Raw genomic sequence first — 16,663 nt, 5'->3', positions numbered from 1 at the left:
CATAGAAAATTAAACAGAGAGTAGCAGCAGCGTAAAAAGGGGGGTGGGGGCAATGCAAATAGTCTGGTAGCCATTTGATTAGATGTTCAGGAGTCTTATGGCTTGGGGGTAGAAGCTGTTTAGGAGCCTCTTGGACCTAGACTTGGCGCTCTGGTACCGCTTGCCGTGCGGTAGCAGAGAGAACAGTCTATGATTAGGGTGGCTGGAGTCTTTGACAATTTTTAGGGCCTTCCTCTGACACCGCCTGGTATAGACGTCCTGGATGGCAGGAAGCTTGGCCCCAGTGATGTACTGGGCCGTACGCACTACCCTCTGTAGTGCCTTGCAGTCGGAGTTGCAGTTGCCATACCAGGCAGTGATGCAACCAGTCAGGATGCTCTTGATGGTGCAGCTGTAGAACCTTTTTGAGGATCTGAGGACCCATGCCAAATATTTTCAGTCTCCTGAGGGGGAACACGACTGTCTTGGTGTAATTGGACCATGTTAGTTTGTTGGTGATGTGGACACAAAGGAACTTGAAGCTCTCAACCTGCTCCACTACAGCCCCGTCGATGAGAATGGGGGTGTGCTCGGTCCTCTTCTTTTTCCTGTAGTCCACAATCATCTCCTTTGTCTTGATCACATTGAGGGAGAATTTGTTGTCCTGGCACCACACGGCCAGGTCTCTGACCTCCTCCCTATAGGTTGTCTCGTCGTTGTCGGTGATCAGGCCTACCACTGTTGTGTCATCGGCAAACTTAATGATGGTGTTGGAGTCGTGCCTGGCCATGCAGTCATGAGTGAACAGGGAGTACAGGAGGGGACTGAGCACGCACCCCTGAGGGGCCCCCGTGTTGAGGATCAGCGTGCTGGATGTGTTGTTACCTACCCTTACCACCTGGGGGCGGCCTGTCAGGAAGTCCAGGATCCAGTTAAAGAGGGAGGTGTTTAGTCCCAGGGTCCTTAGCTTAGTGATGAGCTTTGAGGGCACTATGGTGTTGAACGCTGATTTGTAGTCAATGAATAGCATTCTCTCACAGGTGTTCCTTTTGTCCAGGTGTGAAAGGGGAGTGTGGAGTGCAATAGAGATTGCATCATCTGTGGCTCTGTTGGGGTGGTATGCAAATTGGAGTGGGTCTAGGGTTTCTGGGATAATGGTGTTGATGTGAGCCATGACCAGCCTTTCAAAGCACTTCATGGCTACAGACGTCACTGCTATGGGTCGGTAGTCATTTAGGCAGGTTACCTTAGTGTTCTTGGGCACAGGGACTGTGGTGGACTTCTGGAAACATGTTGGTATTACAGACTCAGACAGGGAGAGGTTGAAAATGTCAGTGAAGACACTTGCCAGTTGGTCAGCGCATGCTCGGAGTACACGTCCTGGTAATCCTTCTCGCGCTGCGGCCTTGTGAATGTTGACCTGTTTAAAGGTCTTACTCACATCGGCTACGGAGAGCATGATCACAAAGTCCCGAACATGCTGATGCTCTCATGCATGTTTCAGTGTTACTTGCCTCGAAGCGAGCATAATAGGCACTTAGCTCGTCTGGTAGGCTCGTGTCACTGGGCAGCTCGCGGATGTGCTTCCCTTTGTAGTCTTTAATAGTTTGCAAGCCCTGCCACATCCAACGAGGGTCGGAGCCAGTGTAGTACGATTCGATTTTAAATCCCTGACCCTGATTTTTCCATCTTTTATCAATGGGCAGATTTTGAACAGAATTGGTCAAACTGTTTAAACACATTTTAAAGTGAAAATGAAGCTAACAAACCATTTATTTACCAATTGATTATTTGAAAAGTCGACAATATCAATCTTAATATCAAGATTTGACAATAATCTTTTAAAAATGACTTGTTGCTACATCTTTTATTTTCAACAGCAAATTTCATCTGCCCAAAAATAGGCTATTGGGGTCTATGCCAGAATTAACTGGAACTGGATTTACATTCATAAATCCAGCAAACTAATCCAGTTAGCGTGCTGGTAGTAGCCTCATTTGAGTTTGGAGCGACACCTTCTGGTATGAAGTAGAATTGCAGCCCTTGAAGCTCGCCCCTCTCATGAAATACATTCCATCAAGTATCTGACTGATTCCTAACCTATGGTATCTGGTGTGAACGATAGGGTGTGATGATGGGAAAGAGTGGGGTGTGTTGATGGAAAGAGTGTGGTGTGATTAGTGTTCCTGATATTCTCATTTTGGTTCCAGGTACGATTTCCTTCTGCTCATTGCTAATTAACCAAACTCTAAATATATTTTTGTTTCATGATTTTTAATAGAACTTTAATGCAGGACAGAACACTTTTTTTTTTACATATCACATACAAATCAGTATCATAGCACTGGGAGTACACATTTTTGGAATGCTAATGCATCATAAAAAACAAAGACTTCTCTTTATTAAGCTACTGTACATATTGTGGATTCGCCTGAATTGAGAAAGTAACTGCATGAGCGGCAACAGTAAATATATTAGGTCTCAGAATGTGAAGACAGGCTAATTTGCTCGGCCACTTGTGCATCATCAGTGTTGGAGAGCTGTGACAATGTCAGGGAGCCAGCCTCGTTTCTCCTCCTTAGGCAAATGGAAATGCAGATTGTAATGATTATGGACACCATTACCAGTGCAGCTGGCAGGATAGACAGATATACTCTGTCTGCTCCAGACTCAGGTACCCAGCTGACCTCCAGCTTGTTGTCCAGACTGAGATGGGAGGCAGTACAGGTGTAGTTGTGTGTCTCTCTCAGTTCCTCTGTACTGACCTCCAGAGTCTTCCTCAGCTGGTACGTGCCGTCTCCATTGGGAAGCAGCTGCCCCCCAGTCAGCTCCTGTTCTGCTATTGGCTGGCCGTCTCTCAGCAGGGTCAGGTTGATGTGGCGGGGGTAGAAACCAAACGCCAGGCAGCTCATCTGCTGGACCCCTCCAGACATGGCTTTCTGTATGAGCCTGACTCTGGGACGCACTTTACGCATTATAAATGTCTTCTCTTTCTCCAGGTACATTTTTAATGTTTCCATGCAAATTGTCAGGTAAATAGTCCGATAAAGGCCTTTTACATATGTTTGATGCACCTCACTCCATGGCGACAGCAGATTTCCAGAATTGTATGAATAATGTGTCATGTTGTAATATATTGTTAAATCTGCATAAATTCCATTGAAAATGTCCCTAGATACGATAAGTGCCGGTTCGCCATTGTCTGACATCTCACACCCAGCCAGCCTCTGTTGAACATGAATACCTTCTGTGGAATTGAAGCACTTCAGCTCGGACGATCTCTCTTTCAAGCTGAGGGACATGGCTCCAAATATATAAGCTGCTTGATAAGTTTCTTCAACCACTGTTTCCTCTGAGGCATTATATCCCTTGTGGATATAGTGTTTAATGTTGGAGTCAAAGTAACCAACTTGAATATCATCTAGCATCAACACAACGGTAAACTCAGGGAAAGGTGTCTCTCCTGAGATATATGTTACAAATGCCCACAGAGAATGGGATCCTGAACCTGAGAGAGGGTGAAAACAATATCAGTGAATATTTTCACAATGGTTATGTCTGAAAAAGCCTGTAGTATAGCCTATAGTCTACCGTATATAGGCTGTACTACAAGAAAGTCCTATTTATCTTGATGTTCCTAAGAGTTTTGACTCGTGACTTTTGACACTGTCCTTTCCCTTCCTATAGGGTGCTGTTATTTATGTTATAAATATTGATCCTAGTAGCAGATTTATAACAGATGTAATGATTTATGTTGTAAATATTGATCGTAGTAGCAGATTTATAACAGATTTAATTATTTATGTTATAAATATTGATCCTAGTAGCAGATTTATAATTAAATCTGATAAATGACAGTAAAAAATCCATCTTACCTGCGTTTACAATGGTGTAAAACAAAATAACTAACAAAAAGACACACAGTTTGCCCATGGTTGTCACTACTTTTCCAGTACCCTCATGTGCTTCTAGGCTCTCAAATAAACCTTGCACACTTTCACTTTCTTGGTGAATGCCTATGATGACCTTTGAACAGTCTGCAATGTAAAAAAGGGATTTCAAAGATAGATGCATGTCTGCTGTTTATGGCTGTTTACTGTGCCAAGCTATTCTTTTGCTCAAATCAGGATGCTGTCTCATTTAGCAAAAACTCTCCTGTCTCAGCCAAGATGGCGCCAACAGACACGGTCGCCCTGTTGCTAGCTCCTAGCCAACTTTGCAGAATTTTATATAATATCAAATCAAATGTTGTTTGTCACACGCACCGAATACAACAGGTGTGACCCTTACCGTGAAATGTTTACTTACAAGCCCTTAACCAACAATGCAGTTTTATGAAAATAGAGTTAAGAAAATATTTGCTAAATAAACTAAAGTAAAAAAAAAGTAACACAATAAAATAACAATAACGAGGCTACATACTGAATAATCCTGAATTTAAAATGGATTAAAGTGAGAATTTTTGTCACTGGCCTACACACAATACCCAATAATGTCAATGTGGAATAATGTTTTTAGAAATGTAAAAACAAAAAATTACAAATGAAAAGCTGAAATGTCTTGAGTCAATAAGGATTCAACCCCTTTGTTATGGGAAGCCTAAATAACTTTAGGAGTAAAAATGTGCTTAAAAAGTCACATAATAAGTAGCACGGACTCACTCTGTGTGCAATAATAGTGTTTAACATGATTATTTATGACTACTTCATCTCTGTACCCCACACATACAATTATCTGTAAGGTCCCTCAGTCGAGCAGTGAATTTCAAACACAGATTCAACCACAAAGACCAGGGATGTTATCCAATGCCTCGCAACGAAGGGCACCTATTGGTAGATGGGGGAAAAAAGCAGACATTGAATATCCGTTTGAGCATGGTGAAGTTATTAATTACACTTTGGATGGTGTATCAATACACCCAGTCACCACAAAGATACAGGCGTCCTTCCTAACTCAGTTGTCGGAGAGGAAGGAAATTGCTCAGGGATTTCACCATGAGGCCAATGGTGACTTTAAAACAGTTACATAGTTTAATGGCTGTGACAAGGGAAAACTGAGGATGGATCAACAACATTGTAGTTACTCCACAATACTAACTTAAATGACAGAGTGAAAAGAAGGAAGCCTGTACAGAATAAAAATATTCCAAAGCATGCATCCTGTATACAATAAGGCACTAAAGTAATACAGCAAAAAAATTTGGCAAATAAATACAAAGTGTTATGTTTGGGGCAAATCCAACACACACATCAATGAGTACCACTCTTCATGTTTTCAAGCATGGTGGTGGCTGCATCATACACTGGGTATGCTTGTCATCGGCAAGGACTATGGAGTTTATTTAGGATAAAAATAAACAGAAGAGAGCTAAGCACAGGCAAAGTCGTAGCGGAAATCCTGGTTCAGTCTGCTTTCCAACAGACACTGGGAGACACATTCACCTTTCAGCAGGCCAATAACTTAAAACAGAAGGCCAAATATTCACTGGAGTTGCTTACCAAGACGACATTGAATGTTCCTGAGTGGCCTAGTTACAATTTTGACTTAAATCGACTTGAAAATCTATGGCAAGACTTGAAAATGGCTGTCTAGCAATGATCAACAACTATCTTGACAGAGCTTGAAGAAGGGCTGAATCCTACAGGAACTAAGGGCTGACTCCTAGAGGAACTAAGGGCTGAATCCTATAGGAACTAAGGGCTGAATCCTATAGGAACTAAGGGCTGTATCCTATAGGAACTAAGGGCTGAATCCTATAGGAACTAAGGGCTTGTCACTGATTTTTCAGAGGCTGCCCCTCCTCCTTGCACGGGCAGGCTTCGGCGTTCGTCGTCACCGGAGTACTAGCTGCTGCCGATCTATGTTCTATGTTTCTATGTTCTACATGTTGTCTGATTGGTTCACACCTGTTTCCCATCATGTATTACTCCTTCCCTATTTAACCCGGTGGCTCCCAGTGTGTTTTGTGCGTGTTTGTTTTTCATTTCGTGTGTCGTTGGTGAGCGTGTTTGTTCCTCCCTGTGTGGAGGTATTTTGTATTGGTTTCTTTACTTATTCAGTAAAGTACGTGTCCTGCGCCTGACTTCGATCCACCGCATTACACTGACACTCATGACAGAAACATGCACCAAAGATGGAGTCAGCAGGTACAGCCAGTCAGTCCGGATCGATGGAGGAACGCGTGCAACGACAGGAGAGCATGATCCAGGCTCTCGGCACCGCTATGGAGAGGGTGGTGAATACTATGGGCCGATGGGAGAGAGGTGGCTTTCCTACACCTCCTCCAACCACTCAACCACCCATACCACTGTCCACCCCTTTGCCACCTGGGTCCAGTGGGTTTCGGCTCTCGCTCCTGAGGGCATGTGACGGTACACCAGCCGGGTGTCAGGGTTTCCTTCTCCAGGTAGAGCTCTACCTGGCAACCATTCACCCGGCGCCCTCGGAATACGAGAGCGTGTCCGCCCTCATCTCCTGTCTGTCGGGGAAGGCACTCGAGTGGGCCAACGCCGAGTGGGGAGGATTTGACGCTACATCTGTCCGCTACGAGGATTTCACCCGGGCGGTATTCGATCATCCACCGGAGGGGAGAGCGGCGGGCGAGCGTCTGTTCCACCTAAGACAGGAGAGGATTCAGGATTTTGCGCTGGAGTTCAGGACTCTGGCAGCCAGCGCAGGATGGAATGAGAGGGCCCTGATCGACCACTATCGTTGCAGCCTAAGGGAGGACGTTTGGCGGGAACTGGCCTGCAGGGATACCAACCTCAACCTGTACTAACTGGTGGAGATGTCCATCAGGCTGGATAACCAGTTGGAGACCCGCGGACGTTCTGATCAGGGCCCATTCATTCCATCTCCCAGCACCTCCGACCCTACCCCCATGGAGCTCAGACGTTCACACGTCACACTCTTCTGGTCATCCTGGTATCGGTCGGACAGTGCATTGTCTTAGTGGGAAGTACTGGTGGCCCACCTTAGCTAAGGACGTGAGGGTTTATGTTTCGTCTTGCTCGGTGTGTGCCCAGTGTAAGGCTCCTAGACACCTGCCCAGAGGGAAATTGCAACCCCTACCCGTTCCACAACGACCTTGGTCCCACCTATCGGTGGACTTCGTGACGGATCTTCCCCCCTCACAAGGGAACACCACGATCCTGGTCGTTGTGGATCGGTTTTCTAAGTCCTGCTGCCTCATTCCTCTGCCCGGTCTCCCTACGGCCCTACAGACTGCTAAGGCCCTATTTACCCACGTCTTCCGGCACAATGGGGTACCTGAGGATATAGTGTCTGATCGGGGTTCCCAGTTCACCTCGAGAGTCTGGAGGGCGTTCATGGAACGTCTGGGAGTCTCGGTCAACCTTACCTCAGGGTTTCACCCCGAAAGTAACGGGCAGGTGGAGAGAGTCAACCAGGAGGTGGGTAGGTTTCTGAGGTCGTATTGCCAGGACCGACGGGGGGAGTGGTCGGTTTTCCTCCCCTGGGCAGAGATGGCCATGAACTCACTCCGCCACTCCTCCACTAACCTTACTCCATTCCAGTGTGTATTAGGTTATCAGCATCAGAGCCAGATCAAGGCACCTGCGGTGGATGAATGGTTTCGGCGCTCGCAGGAGACCTGGAACGCTGCCCATGTGCGCCTACAATGGGCCATCGGGCGGCAAAAGGCGAGCCTCACCGCCACCGCAGTGAGGCTCCGGAGTATGCACCGGGGGACCGGGTCTGGCTCTCGACCCGAAACCTGCCCCTTCGCCTGCCCTGCCGGAAGCTGGGTCAGCGGTTTGTGGGGCCATTCAAAGTCCTGAGGAGATTGAACGAGGTATGTTATAGGTTACAGCTTCCTCCTGATTATCGTATTAACCCCTTGTTCCATGTGTCTCTCCTCAGGCCGGTGGTAGCTGGTCTACTCCAGGAGTCTGAGATACGGGAGGTTCCTCCGCCCCCACTGGACATCGAGGGGGCACCGGCGTACTCGGTCCGTTCCATCTTGGATTCGAGGCGTCGGGTGGGAGGCCTGCAGTATCTCGTGGAGTGGGAGGGGTACGGTCTGAAGGAACGGTGCTGGGTCATCCTCGATCCCTCCATGTTGAGGGATTTCCACCACAGTGGTGGGTTACGCCCATGCATTGATTACCGTGGTCTTAATCAGATCACCGTCAAGTACAGCTATCCATTACCTCTGATAGCTTGGTAATGGATAGCTGGGGGGGGGGTTTCACGGATTCTGCCGAAGCTGCCCCTCCTCCTTGCTCGGGCAGGCTTTGGCGTTCGTCGTCACCGGAATACTAGCTGCTGCCGATCTATGTTCTACCTGTTGTCTGATTGTCTCACACCTGTTTCCCATTCTGTGATTACTCCTTCCCTATTTAACCCGGTGGCTCCCATTGTGTTTTGTGCGTGTTTGTTTTTCGTTTCGTGTGTCGTTGGTGAGCGGGTTTGTTCCTCCCTGTGTGGAGGTATTTTGTATTGGTTTCTTTACTTATTCAGTAAAGTACGTTTCATAGACTTCTGTGTCCTGCGCCTGACTTCGATCCACCGCATTACACTGACACTCGTGACAGGGCTGAATCCTATAGGAACTAAGGGCTGAATAATATAGGAACTAAGGGCTGAATAATATAGGAACTAAGGGCTGAATATTATAGGAACTAAGGGCTGAATAATGTAGGAACTAAGGGCTGAATAATGTAGGAACTAAGTGCTGAATAATATGGGAACTAAGGGCTTGTCACGCCCTGGCTCTGGGACTCTGTTATGTTGAGCCAGGGTGTGTGGTTTCTATGTGTTTTGTGTGCTAGGGTGATTATCTAGTTCATTTGTTTCTATGTTGGCCAGTGTGGTTCTCAATCAGAGGCAATGTGTATCAGCTGTTACTTGTTGTCTCTGATTGGGAACCATACTTAGGCAGCCTGTTTTCCACAGTGTGTTGTGGGATCTTGTTCCGTGTATGGTTTGTGTCTGTTAATAAGGACTTCACGTATCGTTTTGTTCGTTGTGGTGAATTAATAAATAAGTATGTTCACTCATCACGCTGCGCATTGGTCCACTTCCTCCAGCGATCGTGACAGAAGATCCCACCATAACTGGACCAAGCAGCGTGTCCAGGAGCCAACGCCAGAGAGGGCTCTAAAGGATATCAACCTCGACTGGGTCAAGCCACGGGAGGAGGAGAGAGGCTGGACTTGGGAGCAGAGGAGCGAGAGTCTGGAGAGAGCCATGGAGGCCTGGCCCACGGGGAGGAGAGACGGCCAGAAAATTTTTAGGGGGGGGGCTGACGCCGTGAACGACGGGGCAGCAGGAGGCCGGGATAGAGTGGTTCAGCGGGTTGGCAAAGGAGGCCGCCAGGTTAAGGGAGTCACTGGTCACCAGGGGGAAGGAGAATGTAGAGGCACGGCGAGAGGTACTGGGGTGTGTTGCCAGTCCGGTCCGGCCCGTTCCTGATCCCCGCGTAGGGCCAGTGGTGTGTGTCCCCAGTACGGTCCGGCTTGTTCCTGTCCCTCGCACCGAGCTTGAATAATGTAGGAACTAAGGGCTGAATAATGTAGGAACTAAGGGCTGAATCCTACAGGAACTAAGGGCTGAATCCTACAAGAACTAAGGGCTGAATCCTACAGGAACTAAGGGCTGAATAATATAGGAAGTAAGGGCTGAATCCCAATCTGAGAAACATAATTCATACTTTAGCTCAAGTGTTCTATTAACATCAATGTATGATTTATGTGCTGGTTTGGGTTAATCCTTAAGAGTCTATTGACATCAATGCATGATTTATGTGCTGGGTTAGTTTAAAGGGCTTGTGCCTGATGCTTGGAAAACATTTGTTCTGTGCATGTGTGTGTTCCTTTCCGCTGTATTGGGGTTCCTTATAGGAAGAGTAGGACCCCCTGTCAGATATGTGTGTGTCCAACACTGAAGTTCATAGCTGCAGGTGTGTTTGTGTGTTTGTGTGTGGGAGTGGGTGTGGGTGTGTATGCATGAATGTGTGTGTGTGTGTATGTGGGTGTGTGTGTGTCACAGCCCAGCACTTCTATCCTAAGAGTGATGGAGCTCTTCCAGCTCTGAGGGATGACTCTGATGAAGCGAGAGAAGATGGGAGGATAGATGTAGTTCTTCACATGGCCGCTGTTATCCGTGTTGCCAGGGAACATCTGCAGGGACAGAGGGAAGTCAGGTTCAGCATGGAAATCAGTGTTTTGAAATCTTCATAGAATTATGTCACACAGCAACCTCATTGTCAAGTAACAACTCAGATAGCCCTCTATAGCAACCACAGCTCAACACCATGAAACTTTAATCTAACAAGCATACCTTAGACATCAAATAAAATACAAAAATATAATAAAATGTTATTATAATATGCCATTTAGCAGACGCTTTTATCCAAAGCGACTTACAGTCATGCGTGCATACATTTTTGTGTATGGGTGGTCCCGGGGATCGAACCCACTACCTTGGCGTTACAAGCGCCGTGCTCTACCAGCTGAGCTACAGAGGACCACATACACACGCTTGTGTTCCTAGCTCCAACATTACAGTAGTATCTAACAATTCACAACAATACACATTAATCGCAAAGTAAAATAATGGAATTAAGTAATATATAAATATTAGGACAAGCAATGTCAGAGTGGCATTGACTAGAATACAGTATACACATATGAAATTAGTAATACAGTATGTAAACATTATTAAAATGACCAGTGTTCCATTGTTAAAGTGACCAGTGATTCCATGTCTATGTACAAAGGGCAGCAGCTTCTAAGGTGCAGGGTTGAGTAACCGGGTGGTAGCCGACTAGTGATAGCTACAGTGGGGAGAACAAGTATTTGATACACTGCCGATTTTGCAGGTTTTCCTACTTACAAAGCATGTAGAGGTCTGTAATTTTTATCATAGGTACACTTCAACTGTGAGAGACGGAATCTAAAACAAAAATCCAAAAAATCACATTGTATGATTTTTAAGTAATTAATTTGCATTTTATTGCATAAAATGAAGAATGCAATAAAGAATTCCGTCTCTCACAGTTGAAGTGTACCTATGATAAAAATTACAGACCTCTACATGCTTTGTAAGTAGGAAAACCTGCAAAATCGACAGTGTATCAAATACTTGTTCTCCCCACTGTATTTACCAGTCTGATGGCCTTCAGATAGAAGCTGTTTTTCAGTCTCTCTGTCCCAGCTTTGATGCACCTGTACTGACCTCGCCTTCTGGATGATAACGGGGTGAACAGGCCGTGGCTCAGGTGGTTGATGTCCTTGTTGATCTTTTTGGCCTTTCTGTGACATCGGGTGCTGTAGGTGTCCTGGATGGCAGGCAGTGTGCCCCCGGTGATGCGTTGGGCAGACTGCACCACCCTCTGGAGAGCCCTGCGGTTGCGGGCAGTGAAGTTGCCGTACCAGGCGGAGATGCAGTCCAACAGGACGCTCTCAATGGTGCATCTGTAAAAGTTTGTGAGGGTCTTAGGGGCCAAGCTGAATTTCTTCAGCCTCTTGAGGTTGAAGAGGCACTGTTGTGCCTTCTTCACCACGCTCTCTGTGTGGGTGGACCATTTCAGATTGTCAGTGATGTGTACGCCGAGGAACTTGAAGCTTTTCACATTCTCCACTGCGGTCCCGTCAATGTGGATGGGGGCGTGCTCCCTCTGCTGTCTCCTGAAGTCCACGATCAGCTCCTTCATTTTATTGACGTTGAAGGAGAGATTAGTTTCCTGGCACCATTCCACCAGGACGTCTACCTCCTCCCTTTAGGCTGTCTCATCATTGTTGGTAATCAGGCCTACTACTTTTGTGTTGTCTGCAAACTTGATGATTGAGTTGGAGGCGTGCGTGGCCACACAGTCATGGGTGAACAGGGAGTACAGGAGGGGGCTGATTACAAACCCTTGTGGGGCCCCTGTTTTGAGGATCAGCATAGTGGAGGTGTTGTTTCCTACCTTCACCACCTGATAGACATCATCGTAAGTGTACTTTATCCATTCTAGTCTGTCTTCGCCGTACTCCAGAGTGCAGGAGATGACATACTGTGCATGTCTTTGCCCAGGGACTTTGCCCCCTGCATTATAATACCTGTGATCTTCTTGACCTGGGCCTGATCCACCTGCAGCCACTGGTTCATGTTGTTATTCTGTGAAGAGACAGGGGGACAGAGGGAGATGTCCTGGAATGGTTCATGTTGTTATTCTGGGGACAGACAGGGGGGACAGAGAGAGAGATGACCTGCCATGGCAACTACTGTAGCTATATAGTAAACTTTCTAGCTACTTCAGTGGATGTTGAACACATTTCTACTGGCAAATGAACACATTTTTAGTGGCAAATGTGTTAAATTATAGCCATGGTATTAAAGGGATAATCAACTAAGGGCTCTATGCGTTCTCTGGAAAACAACGCAACACCGTGGAAGGTCAGAACTTCCACATAGTTCATTATTTTCCGTAGAACGCATAGCCCCTCATTGAGTATCCCTTACTTATACAATGGGTGGGTCTATTCCTGGATGCTGATTGGTTAAAACCGCATTCCAAACGGTGTCTACTCCACAAGATACCACGTGACCTCCTGACGTCCTAAGACATGGATGGATGGATGTCGAATACTGACTTGTATCATGGGTGACATGGCTGGGTGACCGGCCTGCTGTAGGACCTGCCCGTTGATGTGTACCGAGAACAGCTCAGGCTCCGAACTCCTGCCCACCAAGTGCAGGCTGACTGAGGTGTGGGCACAGACTATCAGACCTGGGGGGAAGGGAGGAGAGGGGAAGGAGAGCAGACATGGTGGGGACTGACTTTGAGACAACTAGGAATATGTAAAGATGTTGTTTCAGTTTAACCTGTGTGGCCCATTATACAGTGGTGGTCAAACGTTTTGAGAATGACACAAGTATTGGTCTTCACAAAGTTTGCTGAAAACTTTTGACGACGACTGTATATGTATGTGCAGTACAAGTCTATGTTCACTGCATCAATACAGCAGTATTTCTTCCTGTCTGAGGGCTGCTCTACTGTGGAAGCAGGAGACGGTGATCCTGTTCCCAGGAATGAAGTCTCATATCTGCGGTTGAAAGTCCAGGTATGAGCGGTCTGTCTGTTCTAGACGGCAGGAAACGTAGATCTGACAAGAAGAGTCCATTCTGTGCTCTATCACAGGACACAGAGACAAGAGCGTGCACACACACACACACACACACACACACACACACACACACACACACACACACACACACACACGCACACATTGTCTGCTCAAACAGAATACGGCACACAGACTTGCACGTACACACTCACACACACACACCCTCTCTTTCACACACACAAACACACACACACACACAAACAAGTACCAACCAGGGCATTGCTCAGTCTTACAACAGATGTTGTTCTCTTGTTAATAAAAACCACATGTGATTTACTGCTAGACACTACCAGTGAAGTAATTCCCATCACACATGTTACTGCGCACTGGAGATGGCACTCTTGTTTTGATATTTAATCAGAACTGTTCCTGACCTCAGACTCACTACCAAATTTCATTATTTACTGTGCACCATGGGTGTCCCAAAGATAATCCTCCAGAAATATTACAGATAAGCCTGGTCCTGTTTATTCATCCCCAGGGACTGACAATTCAATAGCCCATGCACTACAATGGTCAGGAAGACTCTGATCAGTTAGACAAACAGGAAGACTGATCAGTTAGACAAACAGCAAGACTGATCAGTTAGACAAACAGGAAGACTGATCAGTTAGACAAACAGGAAGACTGATCAGTTAGACAAACAGCAAGACTGATCAGTTAGACAAACAGGAAGACTCTGATCAGTTAGACAAACAGGAAGACTCTGATCAGTTAGACAAACAGGAAGACTGATCAAATCAAATCAAATCAAATTTTATTGGTCACATGCGCCGAATACAACAGGTGCAGACATTACAGTGAAATGCTTACTTACAGCCCTTAACCAACAGTGCATTTATTTTAAACAAAAAAAGTAAGAATAAAACAACAACAAAACAATTGTTGAGAAAAAAAGAGCAGAAGTAAAATAAAGTGACAGTAGGGAGGCTATATATTCAGTAAAATAAAGTGACAGTAGGGAGGCTATATATACAGGGGGGTACCGTTGCAGAGTCAATGTGCGGGGGCACCGGCTAGTTGAGGTAGTTGAGGTAATATGTACATGTGGGTAGAGTTAAAGTGACTATGCATAAATACTTAACAGAGTAGCAGCAGCGTAAAAAGGATGGGGTGGGGGGGCAGTGCAAATAGTCCGGGTAGCCATGATTAGCTGTTCAGGAGTCTTATGGCTTGGGGGTAGAAGCTGTTGAGAAGTCTTTTGGACCTAGACTTGGCACTCCGGTACCGCTTGCCGTGCGGTAGCAGAGAGAACAGTCTATGACTAGGGTGGCTGGAGTCTTTGACAATTTTGAGGGCCTTCCTCTGACACCGCCTGGTATAGAGGTCCTGGATGGCAGGGAGCTTTGCCCCAGTTATGTACTGGGCCGTACGCACTACCCTCTGTAGTGCCTTGCGGTCAGAGGCCAAGCAGTTGCCATACCAGGCGGTGATGCAACCAGTCAGGATGCTCTCGATGGTGCAGCTGTAGAATTTTTTGAGGATCTGAGGACCCATGCCAAATCTTTTTAGTCTCCTGAGGGGGAATAGGCTTTGTCGTGCCCTCTTCACGACTGTCTTGGTGTGTTTGGACCATGATAGTTCGTTGGTGATGTGGACACCAAGGAACTTGAAGCTCTCAACCTGTTCCACTACAGCCCCGTCGATGAGAATGGGGGCGTGCTCAGTCCTCTTTTTTTTCCTGTAGTCCACCATCATCTCCTTTGTCTTGGTCACGTTGAGGGAGAGGTTGTTGTCCTGGCATCACACGGCCAGATCTCTGACCTCCTCCCTATAGGCTGTCTCATCGTTGTCGGTGATCAGGCCTACCACTGTTGTGTCGTCGGCAAACTTAATGATGGTGTTGGAGTCGTGCCTGGCCATGCAGTCATGGGTGAACAGAGATTACAGGAGGGGACTGAGCACGCACCCCTGAGGGGCCCCCGTGTTGAGGATCAGTGTGGCAGATGTGTTGTTACCTACCCTTACCACCTGGGGGCGGCCCGTCAGGAAGTCCAGGATCCAGTTGCAGAGGGAGGTGTTTAGTCCCAGGATCCTTAGCTTAGTGATGAGCTTAGAGGGCACTATGATCAGTTAGACAAACAGGAATACTCTGATCAGTTAGACAAACAGGAAGATTCTGATCAGTTAGACAAACAGGAAGACTCTGATCAGTTAGACAAACAGGAAGATTCTAATCAGTTAGACAAACAGGAAGCCTCAAAGGAGAGGTGATAGCATTAGCTACTATCAGGAGAACACTACTTACTGTATATAGGTAATGTCCTGTGGCTTAAGGGAGGAGAAGACTAGCTAGACCTTATCTGTGACTAAGATGTTGTTTTGTAAGTTGAGGTGGAGGAGTTAAATGTGGCTACTGTCTAGGCCTAAATGTAAACGTGTGTGTCGTGAGCAACATTGGCGTGAGCAACAATAGTGGAATCTGTAGTTCGGCTTCAAAATTAAAGTCCCCCATTGAAATGGATGATAATCATAGTAAAAGCATGCCACAATTGGACTAGATAATGCATGGTTAGTTATGTAAATTCAACAAAAGACTATTAGTTAAATTCCCCTCCCCTCTACTTTACCTGATTTGGCTCGCCCAATTTAGGTTCTTCATTCCTGTTGGGCGAGCCCAAGGTCAATTGTAGAGGGGTTCCCGGGGATCAAACCAAATCTAGTAAAGTAGAGGGGAGGGGAATTTATAAAACGGTGAGAATTGATCCTATTTCACTGTTTAAGTATCCAACGTAGATTTAGGTTTGTCATTCCTTAAAGTTTTCTACGGTGACAACAAACAATTATACTTTCATTGTTTTCCAACGAATACTATAACTAAATATGCAACGATGAGATTAACAATGATATGCGCGAGAACGCACGCCGTTAGGCCTTTCCTGACTGCAAACACAAGTTACAAATGAGCATGGAGTAAAGTATGTGAACTCATGGATGTGTGAGCAGCGCTACACCACACTGGTAAGTATAACACACATGTCATCTGATGTGTGCTGGCATGATGTCACAGAGATTTACAGGAATGAAATGGCTCAGGTGTGTGTGTAGGTGCTTTGATACTCTTACTGCATAGGGCACGGTTTAGCCCCATGACAGGTACCATTTTTATGTCTTTATTATTGCAGTTTCAAGGAAGTTGAAGGTCTTTTTTGGAGCCATCGCTAACAATCGTTTGCACAATGACTAGAAGTCCACAAGAGCAGCTAGCATCCTAAACTGATTTCAGATCAGCATTCAGGGTCAGCGTATTTGGATGGCCTCATCTCTGACTAGTGCTATTCCTCTCCCTTAGGAGGCGCCTGTCCAGGGTTCAGTGGGCCTTTCTGGTCATCCTCTTCCTGTCCCTTGTCTCCTTGACAACGGCGTCGGGAGTCAGCCAACAGGCCATAGCGGTGCCGGGTCTCCACCCCAGACTCCACTCCCCACCCAATGACAGCTGTCTGCTCTACACACAGCTAGAGGAGCAACAAAGGAACGATAGGAAGGCAGAGGGAGGGAGTCTCCTTTCCCTGTCAATAAGTCAGTCTAGGGGGTCATGTGATGCAGCGAAG

General features: G+C 46.5%; 1 protein-coding gene across 1 annotated transcript; it reads right to left on the bottom strand.

Moving 5' to 3' along the window:
• Positions 1-2,453: 2,453 nt before the first annotated feature.
• On the bottom strand, positions 2,454-3,912 carry LOC311143267 (major histocompatibility complex class I-related gene protein-like; the record flags this gene model as incomplete). Its single annotated transcript, XM_084179092.1, has 2 exons — positions 2,454-3,487; positions 3,855-3,912. The coding sequence occupies 2 exons, from the start codon at positions 3,910-3,912 to the stop codon at positions 2,454-2,456; spliced, it is 1,092 nt and encodes a 363-aa protein (XP_084035218.1).
• Between the last annotated feature and the right edge of the window lie 12,751 nt (positions 3,913-16,663).

Source organism: Coregonus lavaretus (assembly GCF_964263955.1).
Source record: "Coregonus lavaretus genome assembly, chromosome: 16".
In the NCBI taxonomy this organism is placed as follows: domain Eukaryota; kingdom Metazoa; phylum Chordata; class Actinopteri; order Salmoniformes; family Salmonidae; genus Coregonus; species Coregonus lavaretus.
Note: the sequence above shows the minus strand (reverse complement) of the source record. Positions and strands in the feature narration are given on the sequence as shown.